This window comes from Lemur catta, chromosome 1, assembly GCF_020740605.2.
Source record: "Lemur catta isolate mLemCat1 chromosome 1, mLemCat1.pri, whole genome shotgun sequence".
Taxonomy (NCBI): domain Eukaryota; kingdom Metazoa; phylum Chordata; class Mammalia; order Primates; family Lemuridae; genus Lemur; species Lemur catta.
Genome location: NC_059128.1, coordinates 170,521,626 through 170,537,134, shown reverse-complemented (window position 1 = coordinate 170,537,134; position 15,509 = coordinate 170,521,626). Strand labels below are relative to the sequence as shown.

Genomic DNA, 15,509 nt, shown 5'->3' with positions numbered 1-15,509 from the left:
CTAGACATTTCCTGGAGTGTTACACTCTCACCTAATCTCTACTCTCTCCAGGGGGCTGGGAGCTTACACACATATCAGTTAGGATTAGCTTTCTTTGTCTACAATAGAACAGTTCCCAAAAAACAGTGGCTATAAAACATAAATGTTTATTTCTCTCTCATGTAAAAGAAGTCTGAAGGCAGGCAATTCAGAGTGGGTATGATAATGGCAGTCATCAGGGACTCAGGCATCTTGCATCTTTCTGCTTGTCATCCTTAGTGTGCATAGTCTATGGTCCATGTGGCTGCTTGACATCCAGCCACCATGTTTGCATTTCAGGCAGCACAATGAAGAAAGGAGGGACTGTGCACCTTGTTTTATGAAGATTTCCTGCAAGTACGACATAACACTTCCCATTACATCTCAGTGGCCAGAACGTCGCTGCAAGAGAGGCTGGGAAGTTTAAGGAGGAAGAGAAAATGGGTGTTGGGATAGGCAGTTAACCATTTTGCTGCATGTTATTTTTAATACTGTTTAATTCTGGAACCTATTAGAGCATTGTTTGGAGAAAAAGAGACTTGATTTCTAGTCCTGATCTGGCCATTCACTTATGCATTCAGTCAATAAATATTAATTGAGGCGAGCACTGATTTAGGTGCTGAAGATACAGGTGGATCAAGCAGACAAGGTCCCCAACATTTACATCCTAATTCCTGGCCTTCATGACCCTGGGACAGCCTCCTCCCCTCCCCAGGGTATCTGCTATTCCCTTCTCTACCCGTTTCCAATATACGTTTACCCTACCTCAATTGGCTCATAAAAGCAAATTACAAACTCAAACTATTTAAAACTGCTGCCCATTTTAGATTCACATAATAATTTACCTCTTCCATTTCAAAATCTCATGCTGTACACCATAAATACATACAATTTTAATCTGTCAATTATGAAAATTAAAAAAAATTACCTCCTCTTTTCAGGAAGTATGAGAATTAATATTTCTTCTGCAAATACTCATCAGCAAGATTTTTTAGAACTTTCCTTTTGGTAGTTTGCTTTATGGGAAAAATAAAGTTTACATTTTACTCCAAATAAAAAATCCTTTTCAAACTACACCCAGCCATCCTCTTTCAATTAAATATTCCCCCCTTTGAAAATCACTGCTTTGCCAGTCTTATTAAACAATACTCACAAGTCATGTCTCCTGCCCCAGCTTTATTTATTCCCGGCTACTTGCTCTGGACTCTTAGATATCTGACACCACAGTCCGGCTCTGAGGCCTGCTACCACCCACCCATGGCTGTCCTCTGGGTTGTGTCCCTGGACCCCCTGTTGGTTTTCAGCTCTCCTGGCTGTCACTAAGTGAGGATTCCTAGGGCTAGCTGTCTCAGGGACAAGTAGAGTCACACACATTGGCCCTTAGTTCCACATCCGGAGAATGCCTGATAAATAGTTCTTCATCTAATTCTTGACAACTATGGTTTTGAGGGGTTTGATTATAAATACTTTCGATATTTCAAAAATGAATTGCCTTGTGATGGGACCAAATAGGTCAACCTGAATGTCATGTTCCTTTCACAGGTGAGCTGTGATTGCACAAACTCACCGTGGCAATAGTGATAACTTGATGTTTATAGGGAGCTTTACCTGACAGTACCATGTGTTTTTTTGATCAATGAAATGTGGGAAATAAGTTAATAATGTATTACTTAATAAACCTAGTTTGTTTAGTAGAAAAAAATATTTCATATCATGGTAGTGGTGGTGGTCGGGAGGATTGGGCGAAGTAATAAGAGTAGTGAGTGGTAAGAAATGTGGGATTCCTAGAATCCCAGATGACCTTGGATTCCTTCTGGCCTTGTATGAGTCTATGCCATGAATTTATGTCATGCTACATTTTGTAAATAGGCTCATGCTAGTGTTTTCCCCTATATTTATTTATTTTTTTCAAGTCCCACATTCATTCTTTGAATTTCAAACAATAGGATTGTGTGGGGCAAAAAGTGAAAGTGCCTCTTCTACCACCGTCAAGTTTGGTATGTACGTCTCTCTTTTTCTTTACATAGATATTCATGCTTATTGCTAAGAAGTCTTGGCCACAGCCTTCCTGTACTACCACCTTGTCTGTTCTAGCTCTTTCCCCAGTACCCCCACAGTTTATCAACCAAAGACAGGCCACAGAAGGCTATCTAGTTTCTTGCTTCTAGGGCTAGGGCCAAGTGTCAGTGCTGAGTGGTTTAGTGCCTGTGTCAGACTAGTTGTTAAATATTTTGAATACCACCTCTAAATTTCTTAGATGTATAGTTTTAAAAAAATAAGTGGAATCATATGACATATATTATAATGTAAGTTGTTTTTCATTTTAACTATATATGCCTTGGGCACCTTTTTCATTAGCACAACTAGGATACTTAATTCTTTACATAATAATGGCTGTATAGTATTTCATTATAGGATACCTCATAATCTGTTTAATCAATACCCAATTGGAAGACATTTAAATTGATTTTAATTTTAATAGTATATGTAATGCTGTAGCAAAAATCTTAATTTCCACATTTTTGAGGACTTTAAATTTTGATATATGCTGCCAAATTGTTTTTTAAAAAGGTTATTTGAAACTGCCCATTTTCTCATTCCTCACCAATACAAAAAAATCTATTTAATTTTGACCAGTGTGATAGTTTAAAAAATATATCTAATTTTTATGCTCATTTTTGTGGGATTGAGTAATTGGCAATATATATTTTCTTATTCTATGAATTATTTAATATCTTTTGTCCAATTTTCCATTGGGTTGTTTCTCTATTTCTTATTGATTTGTAACCATTCTGTATATTAAGGACACAGACAATTTATTATTATGTTGCAATTTTTTTTCAGTCTGTTCTTTGTTTTATAACCTCATTTATTATGTTCTTACCATATATGTTCTAAAATTTTATGTAATCCAACCTGTCATCTTTTGGTCATGTCTTTTGTGTTTCATGCCATGCTTCTATATCCTCATACCACCCTGTTTACCATCAAGAAATAAAGGTTCAGCTCTCCCATCCAGTGGAATTGTCAGGACCCTGAGGTCTCAGATGTACCTTCTAAGCTAAGCAGCAAGGTTGGTGTGCTCTCCTTGGTGATATTCGGGCAGGGGTTCTTAACTTGGGGGTCTGGGAACTTACATCTTTATTTTTACTAAGTGCTAATTAAAATTTATCATTTCCTTCAATTATGAATGTAGGCCACAAACCACAGTAGAATTAGTAGAACCTGTGACTTTGTCATTAAACATGGCAGGTACTTTCATATCATATTACGGTTGTTGCAGATATCTTGAAACTTTGTTTACACTCATTACTTTTAGATCTGATGTTAGGTCTTGCTATTTAATGCATTAATAAACACAAATGTTATTGTATCACAAATTTATTTTCTAATTCTTTCATAGTTATATTTTCAATATATTGGTGTCCTCTGTAATTCTATATTTCACATTATGCATTTAAAAACATTCTGAGAAGGGGTTATAGGCTTCATCCAATGGCCAAAGTGTAATCCCACTCACAAAAGGCAAGAACCCCAGGCAGGAAGTCGCTGGGGCAGCTACTTCCAGATCCCACTCCCATCACTGCCAGCAAATGAGTGGCCAGATCACAGCCAGCCAGCCACACCCTAGGTTTGTTTTTAAACTCATCAAGCAGGTCCTGCTTAGGCTTACTCTGACCCTGGATTTTCATTATTCCTGAGAAAGGAGGTCTCTTTTGCAAGTGTTCAGACTTCCTTCAAAATGATCTTTTCAGAGAATGGGCTAGAGTGTAGACTCTGTCTAAGGAAGAATTTCCCCTCAGCTCCAGCCGATTCTAGACATGTGAGAGTATAGGCCTTTTCTTGACAGATTCTCACATTTGTCAAGAGAAATCACCAAACCAGATTTTGATGTAAAATCTTCCTCTGATTGTCTTATACATCAACACTGAAAACACAACAACACACTTTTGACCTAAAATCACTTCAGGGATCATTAGTGGCTGGCATCCCAACATTGGGAGACCTTCCGATATACCTCAGATGCCCTGAACTTCTCTTCAGGAGAAGGGGGACCTGGGGGTGGCTTCTGAGGTGTGATGCCAGCAGTTGTGGGCTGCCTTGGCTGGGTCCTAGTTTCCTGATGCATCCTGAGGTGTTGGAAGGAGACCACCTGTGACAGGGCCTGATCTGGGTCAGAGGGTGGGTGTCTAGCACTGGGCCAAGAAGAGGGTGAGGGGCTACAGCAAGGTGAAACTACCGATATTGAAAATCTACTCTCCTGCTCTTTCACTCAACAGCTATGGCCCAGCTTCTCAGAGTGACAGGAATGTCCCTGGAGTAGCCATCTGGGGCCAGTTTCCTTTGGCCTATATACCTGTCCCCAGTGGCGCTGCCAAATCTTGTGTGTGCTATGGCACAGGTGGGCAGCAGAGGGTGACAGTTGCCCAGTGCTAAGTGATCTAGTCCTCTACAGGCTCTTGGTAGCCTTGGGACAGAGAACAGAGCTTGGCACATAATAGGTAGTCAGTAACTCTTCCCTGTATTGAGTGTTGAACTCTAAGGCCCAGTAAGGGAAGGGTGTGAGGGCTCCATGTGTGGGAGGTCTTGGTCAGCTAAAGACGCAGGCTTTGGCTCTTGGCCAAGGTAGCCCTGGGTGTGTGTGGAGTCCATTTTCTCACAACAGCCCTGCAAAAAGGGCACCCTATTTACACATTGGGAAATTGAGGTTGGTAGAAATAATGCACACAAAAACACACACGTACCCTCAGATCTACTTTCTGCAAACTTCAGGGATACAGTGGAAAGCAGCCGAGAAGTAAAGGTACCAAGCAATTTCACAGTGTGAACTCAGGAGGGCACACAACTGACTGCCAGGCCCAGGCTGAGCCTAGAGATACTTTAGCTAATTCGGTTCTCATTAACAACCCTGCTGGGTAGAATTTATTTTTCCCACTTTATAGGTGAGAAAACTGAAGGTAGGAGAGGTTAAGTGACTTTGCCAGGGTTACATAGCTTGGGAAGGTGGAATGTAGATATGTTTTTGACTCCAAAGCCTATACTCTTCTCCCCACTCCTGTGGGCAGTGAAAGCCCTGGAGTGACAAAAGTGCCCTGACTAGAAGAGGGCAGAAGTAAGATTCCCCATCAGAGTAGATGGTTCACAGACATCTCTACTGGGTCCTGGTTCCTGCTCCATACATTTTTTTTTTTTACATTTTAAAAATCATGGTAAAGTATACATAACATAAAATTTGCTACTTAATAATTTTTAAGTGTATAAATTCAGTGGCATTAAGTACAGTCACATTGTTGTACAACCATCACCACTATCCATCTCTGGGAATTTTTCATCATTCCTAAACTGAAACTCTGTACCCATTACACAATAACTTCCCATTCTCCCTCCCCCAGCCCCTGATAAACACTATTCTGCTTTCTGTCTCTATAAATTTGACTATTCCAGTTACATTATATAAATGGAATCATACAATATTTATCCTTTTGTGTCTAGGTTATTTCACTTAGGATATGTTTTTGCTTTGGTTTAAATGTTTGTGTCCCCCCCAAATGGGGTTGAAATCTTCACTGCCCCCCAAGGTGAGGGTGTAGGGAGGTGGGGCCTCTGGGAGGTGATTAGGCCATGAGGTGGGGCCCTCATGATTGGGATTAGTGCTCTTATAAAAGAGACCTCCGAGAGCTTGCTAGTCCCTTCTACTACGTGAGGACGTAGCAAGAAGATGACAGTCTATCAAAACCAGGAAACATCTCCTCACCAGGCATGGAATCTGTTGGTGCCTTGATCTTGGCACCAGTGAACAGTCTCCAGAACTGTAAGAAAAAAAAATTTTTCTGTTGTTTATAAGCTGCTTAGTCTATGGTATTTTGTTATAGCAGCCTGAATGGACTAAGGCAGTTTTCAAGATTCATTCATGTTGTAGCATTCATCAGAATTTTCTTCCTTTTTAAGGCTAATATTCCATTTTGTATATACCATACTTTGTTTATCCATTCATCTGTCAACGGAAATTTGTTTTTTTCCCACTTTTTGGCTATTGTGAATAATGCTATTATGAACATGAATGTACAAATATCTGTTTGAGTCCTTGGTTTCAATACTTTTGAGTGTATACCCAGAGGTAGAATTGCTGGATCATGGCGATTTTATGCTTAATTTTTTGAGGAACCATTTTACATTCCCACCAGCAATGCACAGGGGTTCCAGTTTCTGTGCACGTCCTTGCCAATACTTGCTCCCATACACTTTGCCGTAGTGCTCCAACATGCAGAACTTGGCAGATTGAGGCTGTGGTGGGAAAAAGCCCTTAAAAATGGGAGGTGGGAAATCCCAAAAATCTGAGTCTCAGTGAAAACAACTACTGGCTATGGAAAGGGATTAGGGACTGGTATCAGGAGAAAAAAGTTTTTTAGTCCTGTTTCCCAGGCAGAACCTCCAGGGCAAGCCAGAAGTTTAGGGGGTGGGGGGGGGGGGAGGTGGTTGCCATCTGACCTGACCCAGAGGACTCTCCTAGAGTGGAGCTGAGTCAGGAAGAAATCAGGAAGGTCCCTTTAGTTTAGGGTGGGCAGGCAGGGCTCTCTGCCTGGAAGGCTGCAGCTGCTGCAGTCTGCAGCCGGCCAGCGATGGCACCAGAGGCCGTATGGAGGGAGACGGGAGAAAGGCCAGCTCCTCAGCATCCACTGGGATCCTGGATTTTACTCACGGATTAAACGTGGCATTCCCTCCTTCCCTCATCCGTCACAGATCTAAAAATAGCTGGTCCCAGGGGAGCTGGGAAGAGGCTCCGCCTCTTGTTGGCGAGGGGTGGGGCGGCTGTCCCGGGCGCTTGAGGCACGAGGACCCCTGGCCACGCGCTGCCGGCGCACGGAGGCGCCCTGGGCCCCGGTCCCCGCAGGTTGGCAGCGCTGGCGTGGGCAGGGCGGGCGCTGGCCCCAGCCGCAGAGAACGCGGGGGTTAACGGTGGCTGGGGCAGCATCCCGGGGCGGCAGCCGGCGAGGATTCCGGGAATTGCCTCGGCGCCACCCGGCGGAGCCAGCCGGGAGGCGGGACCCGGGCCGAGGAGGGGAGCCCGCTCCTCAAGACCTCTCCCGCTGCCTCCGGCTCCGGCGACCCCGCGGTGAGCCGGGCCGCGCGGGGAAACTATGCCAGGAATTCGTCCCGGGAGCGGAGCGGGCGGGTCGCGCCGTTGCAGTCCGAGCGACCCGGGCCACCGGCCGCAGGAGGTTAAACTTTAGCCACCCGGCGCCCTGCAGGGCTCCAGCTGGACGCCCAGGGCGAGCCGCTTGCGTGGGCTGCGGCTCCAGACGCGCCGCTCCCCGCCCGGCTCGGCCCTCCGCGCCGGCCCTCCGGCCTGCTCTGGACCGCGGGACCCGGGACGGGGGACTCGCGCGGGGCGGGGCGCGGGCCCGGTGGAGGCGGGAGCAGGGGTGACTGATGCCCCAGGACGCGGCTTCACTGGGAGGACGATCTTGGGTTTTTACGGTTTGAAAAAAATAAAGTGATTCGGGAGGGCTTGAGGATCTGAGGTCTGTAGGTAAAAGGGGGTGATTTAGTAATGAGATGATTCAGGCCGGGCGCGGTGGCTCACCCTGTAATCCTAGCACTCTGGGAGGAGGCGGAGGCGGGAAGATTGCTTGAGGCCAGGAGTTCGAGACAAGCCTGAGCAAGAGTGAGACTCCATCTGTACAAAAAAATAGAAAAAATTAGCCAGGCATGGTGGCACATGTCTGTAGTCCCAGCTACTCCTGAGGCTGAGGCAGGAGGGTCGCTTGAGCCCGGTTTGAGGTTGCAGTGAGCTATGATGACCCCACTGCACTCTAGCCCTGGAGACAGAACGAGACTCTGTCTTAAAAAAAAAAGAAGATGATTTGAAAACAAACATATTGGCATCTCTCATTCCACTCCTGGGCTGCAGTTTAGCAGGAAGCAACAATGGTATTTTCATTACGAGGTGGCTGTGGATAAAAGTCCACCGAAGATTGCTTAGTACAGGACAAGGGTCTAGGAGGCCGGGTAGATGAGGAGCTCTGAAAGAGCCTGCCCCTGGGGCTTGGGCAGGGACCAGTTCACCCAGCACTGGTTAGGGGCCCAGGCCTAGGCTGCCCCTGCCTGGTCTCCTGGAATTCGATTTCCAACAGGACTTAGAAGAGAGGTCCAGTGTGGGGTGTTCTGACTGTGGCCTCCCACCTCCCTCATCTGCAGAGCTGGAGGGTGGTCTCTATTCTCAGTCACACTCCCTAATACCTCTCCCACTCCTCGCGGAGGTGAGGATTGTCCAGTGAGAAGAACCGTACTTAGAGAAAGAAAGCTGCTCCTCCAGTCAAGTGGCTGATAAGAGGTCTTGCCTGTCTCTGTCAGCACCAAGGGTCTAGAGACATATCCCTCATGTGGAAATATTTTTGTTATAACCAACTTGATAAAATGGTCCCATGAAGTTGGATGCTTCAGTTTGGAAGCAGAAACCTGAATTCATTTGTGCAACGTAAGTGTGGGTGGTTCTGCCATGGAGCTGAAATTTGGTCAAAAGATTTGTTGCTCAACTCAAACTGACAGGAACAGGGAAGCAGACAACTTGGTGTCCTGCACCTCCTTGTGGACCTCTTCCACGGAGGGTCAGTCCTGATCAGCAGGGCTAACTAGCTGCAGGGCTGCCTGTCCCTAGGCCTGGCAACTCTAGTAGGGGTGCTGGCTCAGCCCCTGAAGATGAAGAAACTCTATCAAGAAGCAGTGACTCCTTCAGGGAAAAGAAAATACTAGTATATTCTAAGCCAGTTTTCTTTTGCAAATGAAAAGCAGTTTTTTGTTTGTTTTACAATTCTGTATTTGGGAAGATAGGTTGCATCAGTACTTATTCCTCTTCTCTAAAACACTCACAAGGAACATCAGTCAAATTTTTATGCCTATTTTTATTTTAAAGAAAATCCTTTTGTAGCAAAAACTTACCATAGGCTTTTGATAAAAAGGAGACACTTAAAGATATCTCCTTATGGTTGCTAGGAATAGGAGGCTGGCTGTGAGGGAGAGCTCTGTGTCTGGTGGAGTGGATCTCTCTCTTCCTGCGAGTGGGTGCAGACCCCATGAGGGTCAGGGAGGAACAAAAAGGGCATCTCTTTCTTTAGAAAACAACACAAGTCGAGAGCAAGTCTAAGGTCTGTGAGAATAGTGCTCTGGGAGAGCCCCCAGGTGCCTCTCATCGCCACTGAGCTCCCTTGTGTACTGTGTGTGCGTAGCCTGTTTGCAAACCGCCTGAAGGTTTCCTTGGCAGCCACAACAATTACCACTAATGACATGCCTGAGGTCCCTGGGCAGGCACCGCTGAAGTTAGCTTGGGAACCAGGGCAGGTTTGTAAATGATTGCCTGGCAGCCACCTTGGAAGCTTGGCTCCCTCCAAGTTCTCCTCTTGGCTGCATTCTTGAGGGAGTGGAAGAGACAGTAAGGTGGTGGTGGTGGTGTCTAGCTGTCAATTTATATTAAAAAATTAGGTGTTTGGCTGATTTTGTGGAAGTGATTTTTGACAGATTATAGGTGGGAAGATTTCAGAAGAACCGTAAATCTCCAGGAATTTTTCACAGTGGGATGGCCACCTTGTGAGGTAGTGAACACTGGGGGTGTGCAAAGCACGGGTGGTAGATAGGTTTTCCATATTGGGTGTGGGATTGCCCTAGGTAGACACCAACTCTTCAACAATGAAACAAGTTTAAAATGCTAGCACAGATATCACTCTTTTGTGTCAATAATTCATGATATTGGTCTAGGATTGGGAAGTTTCCTAAGACCCCATCAAAACATCTAGAGGTGGTTAACACAGCTTCAGATTTCCTAATGACAGTGAGTCACTTCTACCTTGTGTTTCTATTCCCAGATGTGGGAAAAGCAATCTGCTGACAATTCGGTCTGGAGAAAGCACAATGTCCTTGCCCCCAGGGTGTGTGGTTTCCAGGTAACCCGCAACACTCTCATTTGGCTTTGTGTTCTGCCTATCCTAACCAGGGTGCAAGCTGTGGAGCTGAGTCGAGTTCAGCAAGCCCTGCTGAGATACAGGAAGAATTTAGGGTCTCCAACTCTGACCCTGTCGTGATTTGCTCTAAACCCTGTCAGCCCTTGCACTTTGGTCGAGAAATCTCAGGTATTGTAATTTCCATAATGAGAAATAATTTGTATGTCATCATCATCATTATTATTTGGAGGTTGTTTGGCATAATTCAAAAGCTTTAGAGTCAGGCAGACCTTGATTTGAATCTTGGCTTCATTACTTAGTAGCTGAGTGACTTACAGCAGGTCCCTTAGCTTCTCTGAGCTTCAGTTTTCTACCTCTGTCAGATAAGGCAAATCATAGCTACTTATAAGGCTATATGAGGACTAGAATTAATACTTTTAAAGTCCAGCACAGTGCCCGGCACATAGATGCTTGATAAATGACAGCTGCTATCATCATATCATCATTATTATCTTCATCTTCAAATTCCCACAGTTTTGTTCCACCTTTTGATGCCAGAGCTCTAGGACATCTGAGAATTGGACCCTTGAAGGGGTTCTAGAAAAATACAGGAGGGATCCTTTTGGGGTATATTAAAACCTCATGAACTCAGACCCCAATTCTGTATCACTAGAAGTGGGGCTGCCACCCTCTGTGTATATGGAGAATGCGCTGAGGTTCGAGGGTTGCTCAGGAAGCAAGCTGTAGCACTGAGGCCACATCATGATGGTCATTGTGGGCACTGGGACTTCTCCCTGGTGTGCCTGGGCCCACCCACAAGGGCTGCTGCACTCTAAGCTTATTAGTAGCCCATGGGATTAATCTGTGGACACAGATGGTCAACAAATCAAGCGTTTTACTAAGTCTGAGTGGCATTTCCCTCAGATGAATCCAAGTGAATGACTGCTAACTCCAGCTTTACTCTTTATCCTAATTCTTGGTGGTCCATAGCCTCCTGTCTTCAAGATCCCAAGAATATGGAATTTTGAGGCAGATATTCTGAGATTTTGACAGTTTTTCTCAGTTCAACAGCAATGTAGGCTCTAGGTAATGGGCTGGGGCCTGGGATGTAACAGATGTGAATAAGGCATGGTCTCAGCCCTTGTAAAGTGCACAGCTGGAGGAGGAGGGGGAAGGAAGGAGAAAGAAATGTCCTGGTATAGGCTCCTCCTTGGTGTTCCCACAGCGCCCTTTCCTGGCTCCTGTCCTGGCACTTACCACCCTGTGGGGTAATTTCTGTGTATTTGTCTATTTCTCTGGAGAGCAAACTTTGGAGCTGGACACTATCACTTACCAGTTGTGTGATTGTGGGAAAGTCTTTTCCCCTCTTTGTTCACTCTCTCAGTTTCTTCATCTGTGTAATGGGTTGTGGTGATAATTAAATGGGATAATGCATGTAAAGCCTTAGCACTGTGTGTGGAGCACAGTAGGATTTTTGAAATGATAACTATTTTTATTAACAATGGCAGAGACTATTGTGTGGGTCACCATTGATCTTGAGTGCCAGTCACAGTGCCTGGCACTTAGTAGGGGCTCAGGAATCACTTGTTGATAGGATGGAGACATGAATGTTGCACAGCCACCCTAATGCAGACTGGAGTGTAGGCTCTGTGCTCTGGGAGCCCAGGGGAGGGGCAGGGAATTTTGACTGTGAGCCTAGAAGGGATTTATGGTGGTAATCATTTACGAGCAGGGTTTTGAAGCATGCACTGACTGTTAGTAGGAGCAGAAGGAGGTGGCGAAGGGCCATCTATACCAACAGGCAGTGTGGAATAGTGGCTAAGAGCCCAGACTGGAGCCAGGCTGCCTGGGTTTGAATCCTGCCTCTGGACCCTGGGCAAGCTTCTTTACTTCTCTGTGGCTTAGATAATAATAGTACCTCCTCAAGGGGCTGTTCTGAGGATTATATGAGTGATTCTTTGTAAAGCACTTAAAAACAGTGTCTATAAATAAATAGCCCAAAGGTATGGCAGTATGGAGGGCAAGTAATACGGTAAATGGGAGATGTAGATAGCAAGGTAGTTTGAAAATAGTTGATAGAATTCTTTGAATGTCATTCTTGATGAATTTGGAGTTAGCTCATGAGGAACACATAAAATCCATTCCAGTGTGGCCAAAGCTCTGTGGTGGCTGCCCATTTTAAACAGGGCCTGCACTCTGCAGTTTGCCACAGTCCCTAACACTCCCTAGCCCAACACTTCCTGCAGCGGTGATTCTGAATCAGTACGTCCGAGGGTCTGCATTCCTAACAGATTCCCAGGTGATGCTGATGCTGCTGGTCCAGGGACCACAATTAGAGAACCGCTGCCTTACTGTGTGTTGGGCACTAAGATAGGGAATCAGTTGCCAGTTATCATCAAGCTTGTACTGTGGTTTCTTTCATACCTGGCACATTTCATGCATTTAATGCTACTTTCCTGGCCCTGGTGGAACATGGGTTTGTAATTTCTGGCATAATCATTATGGAAGGGCTGGCTCTAAAGGTCACAAGGGATAGGCCAGAGAGAAAGAGATTCGGGAGTGGCTGAGGCTCAGCCTACAGCAGGCTGATGGCAGCTGAAGCTTTGGGTATGTGTGAGCTCATTCCCTGGGCTAGCATGCAGGGAGAAAGGGGCCGTGGATGGACAGCAGAATATCAAGGGGGCACTGGCGCACCCTGCCCTAAAGGAGAGGTGAAAGAATAGTCACTCTTCAAGGAAGAGGCTAGAAGGAGCATTCAAAGAGGTAGAGGAGAGCCAAGAGAGAGTTGCTGATGGGAGTTCTTGACCTTATTATTAGAGAGAGGACTGTTGGCAACCATCTGAGGCCAAAGCTTAAATAGTTAAACAGTGAAGTTCTCAGGTGAGGTCACCATCTGTGGAATGACAAGAAGCAGGTGTCTTGTTACCCTTGCCCACAGCATGCCTGGTAACCTGCTGTTGCTTTGAGGCACAGCTTGTTGTGAGCAATTGTCTCTGAGGCTCCGGCAGCACAGTTGCAGCTTGGAGCTAAGCATGGTGAGTATCATGTCACCCAACTCCTTTTTTTTTCATAACCTGGCATGTTAGGTAGAAATGTGCTGGTCTTCACATGGCCACGGTGGGAGTTTTGTTTTTAGAGTATGTGTTGGGGAACAGTTTCTGAGAAAGGGAAGGATGTAGCTGAAATCGGAAAAGTGGGTGAGTGGCATCCTGTAGGCAGTCTCAAGACCAGGCTAAAAGGTTTGCATTTGGTACCATGGCAGTGAGGAGCCATGCTGAGTGCCAGAGTAGGGAGCAGCTGTGTGGTTAATACAGCTCTGTAGCCCCAGTGCCTGGCACTGGGCTGGGCCCACGTAGGCATACTGTAAGTTAGTGGAGAGGGAGGGAATGGATGAATTGGAGATTTGGGGGATAAGGGGTGATAATCTGATCAAAGCCAAGTTTTAGGAGTAATAGCCCCAAGAATCAGTGTTGAGTAGTTCAAAGTCCAGAAGCTTTGGAGCCAGATGAACCTTCAAATCTTGTTTCCTGTTTTAGTTCATTTTGTGTTGCTACAACAGAATACCACAGACTGGGTAATTTATAAAGAGAAGAAATTTATTTCTCACAGTCCTAGAGGCTAGGAAGTCCAATATCAAGGTGCTGGCTTCTGGCAAGGGCCCTCTTGCTGTATCATTGCGTGATGGAACGTGGAAGGGCAAGAGAGCATGAGAGCAGGAGGGAAAGGGGCTGACCTCATTCTTTCACCAGGACCCCACTCCCACGACAACCAACCCACGCCTGCGATGGTGACATTCATCCATGACTTAACCACCTCTTAAAGGTCCCACCTCTCAACACTGCTGCATTGGGGATTATGTTTCAAAAACATGAATGTTGGGGACACATTCAAACCGTAGCATCTCCCTACGAAGGGCAAGCCACTGAACCTCTGCAGACACCAGTCTCCTTGTTTGTAAAATGGAATAATAGTGCCTGTTTGTAGGTTTGTATTTAGAGTTTGTGTCTAGCACAGAGGCTGGCACTCCGGCATGATTGCCACTGTCACTACCGAGTCCCTTCCCCTTGCATCTCTCCAGTTCTCACACTACCTCGTGAGGTTGGCAGGGCTGGCCTGTCACAGCCTTTCACACATGAAGACAGAGCCTCTGAGGGTCAGGGGCCTTTCCTGGAGACTCTTTCCCTCTTTGCCAACCCAGTTTCCTCAAGGCCTTCCTCCTCCATGGGGCCCAGGACCTTTCTTCTCTGACTTTCTATTGCACTTGAAAGTCTGAATCATGATAATCCAGAAAGAACTTGATTAAATAGGGTAACATGTACCTCTTGTTGCCTCAGATTCTCAGTTCCTTAAGAGCGGAAATGGTATTGTTTTCTTTTTAAAAATAATAAAATTAATAGATGATGGGAAGAACTTTGAATAGTATAGACAGGTGGAAAGTGAAAAATGAAAGTCCTCTAATTTCCAATCCCACTTCCCAGAGGTAGCCATTGCTAAGGCCTTCTTGTCTGTCTTTCCAGAAATAGTTTATGCTTATGAAATAATATATATAAATGAATCATATATAAATCATAAATGAATATATTTTATTACTTATGAAACAAATTATAACAAATAAAAATCATTCCTATATATGTGTGTATATATATGTATATACAGTTGGCCCCAATTCATGGGTTCTGCATTGGTTAAATCAACAAACCACAGACTGAAAATATTTGAAAAAAAAAAAGGATGGTTGTGCCTGTACAGAACATGTATAGAACTTTTTTCTTATTATTCCCTAAACAATGTAGTATAACAACTATTTACGTAGCATTTACATTGTGTTAGATATTAAAAGTAATCTAGAGATGATTTAAAGTATATGGGAGGCTGTGCACAGGTTATGTGCAAATACTACACCATTTTATAAAGGCACCTGAGCATCTGTGAATTTTGGTATCCATGATGAGGAGGTGTATATCCTGGAACCAACCCCCCATGGATACTGAGGGATGACTGTGTGTGTGTGTGTGTGTGTGTGTGTGTGTGTGTGTAATTATCATCATTGGTCTGTATAAAGCCTGTCTATCTATCTGACCATCTCCCACGCACACACCGTCCATCTATTCATTTGTTTGTCCTCATTTAACACTCCCATTTCCCTCCCTCTTCTCATAAATAACCATTCTAATGTGGTATATATATCTTTTATTTTTGTGAGTTATTATTAAATGTGATTATATTAATATCTCATTAAAACAGAAGTACAAGTATATATGTGTATTTTTGTTTGTGTATACATATATCTTGGAGATTATTATTTCATATTAGTACATGTAAAGCTGCCTTAAACTTGTCAATAGCTGCATAGTATTTCATTGTATAGAGATATCCTTTGTGTTCCTTATTGTATTTTGTACTTTGCTTTCTTATACTTTTTCTTTTGCTTTGCTTTTACAAATGATACTACAACAACAATTTTTTCACAAGCAGCTTTGCACCTATGAGTTTATCTATAAGGGTAAATTATAGTTCTTAGTAGTAGAATGTTCATTTTAAATTCCCATTGATACC

The 15,509-nt window shown here is 44.6% G+C and overlaps 1 protein-coding gene across 3 annotated transcripts in view; it reads left to right on the top strand.

Moving 5' to 3' along the window:
• Positions 1-6,830: 6,830 nt before the first annotated feature.
• DZIP1L (DAZ interacting zinc finger protein 1 like) overlaps positions 6,831-15,509 on the top strand; it is a 40,744-nt gene continuing 32,065 nt past the window's right edge. For 2 of the 3 annotated variants that reach the window (XM_045539136.1, XM_045539134.1), the window contains exon 1: positions 12,904-12,988. In XM_045539136.1, coding sequence (XP_045395092.1) covers positions 12,986-12,988 — 3 coding nt within the window. In that variant the 5' untranslated portion in view covers positions 12,904-12,985. Of the gene's footprint in view, positions 6,911-12,903; positions 12,989-15,509 lie in introns of those variants that run through there. The other variant, XM_045539137.1, reaches the window with a different exon arrangement.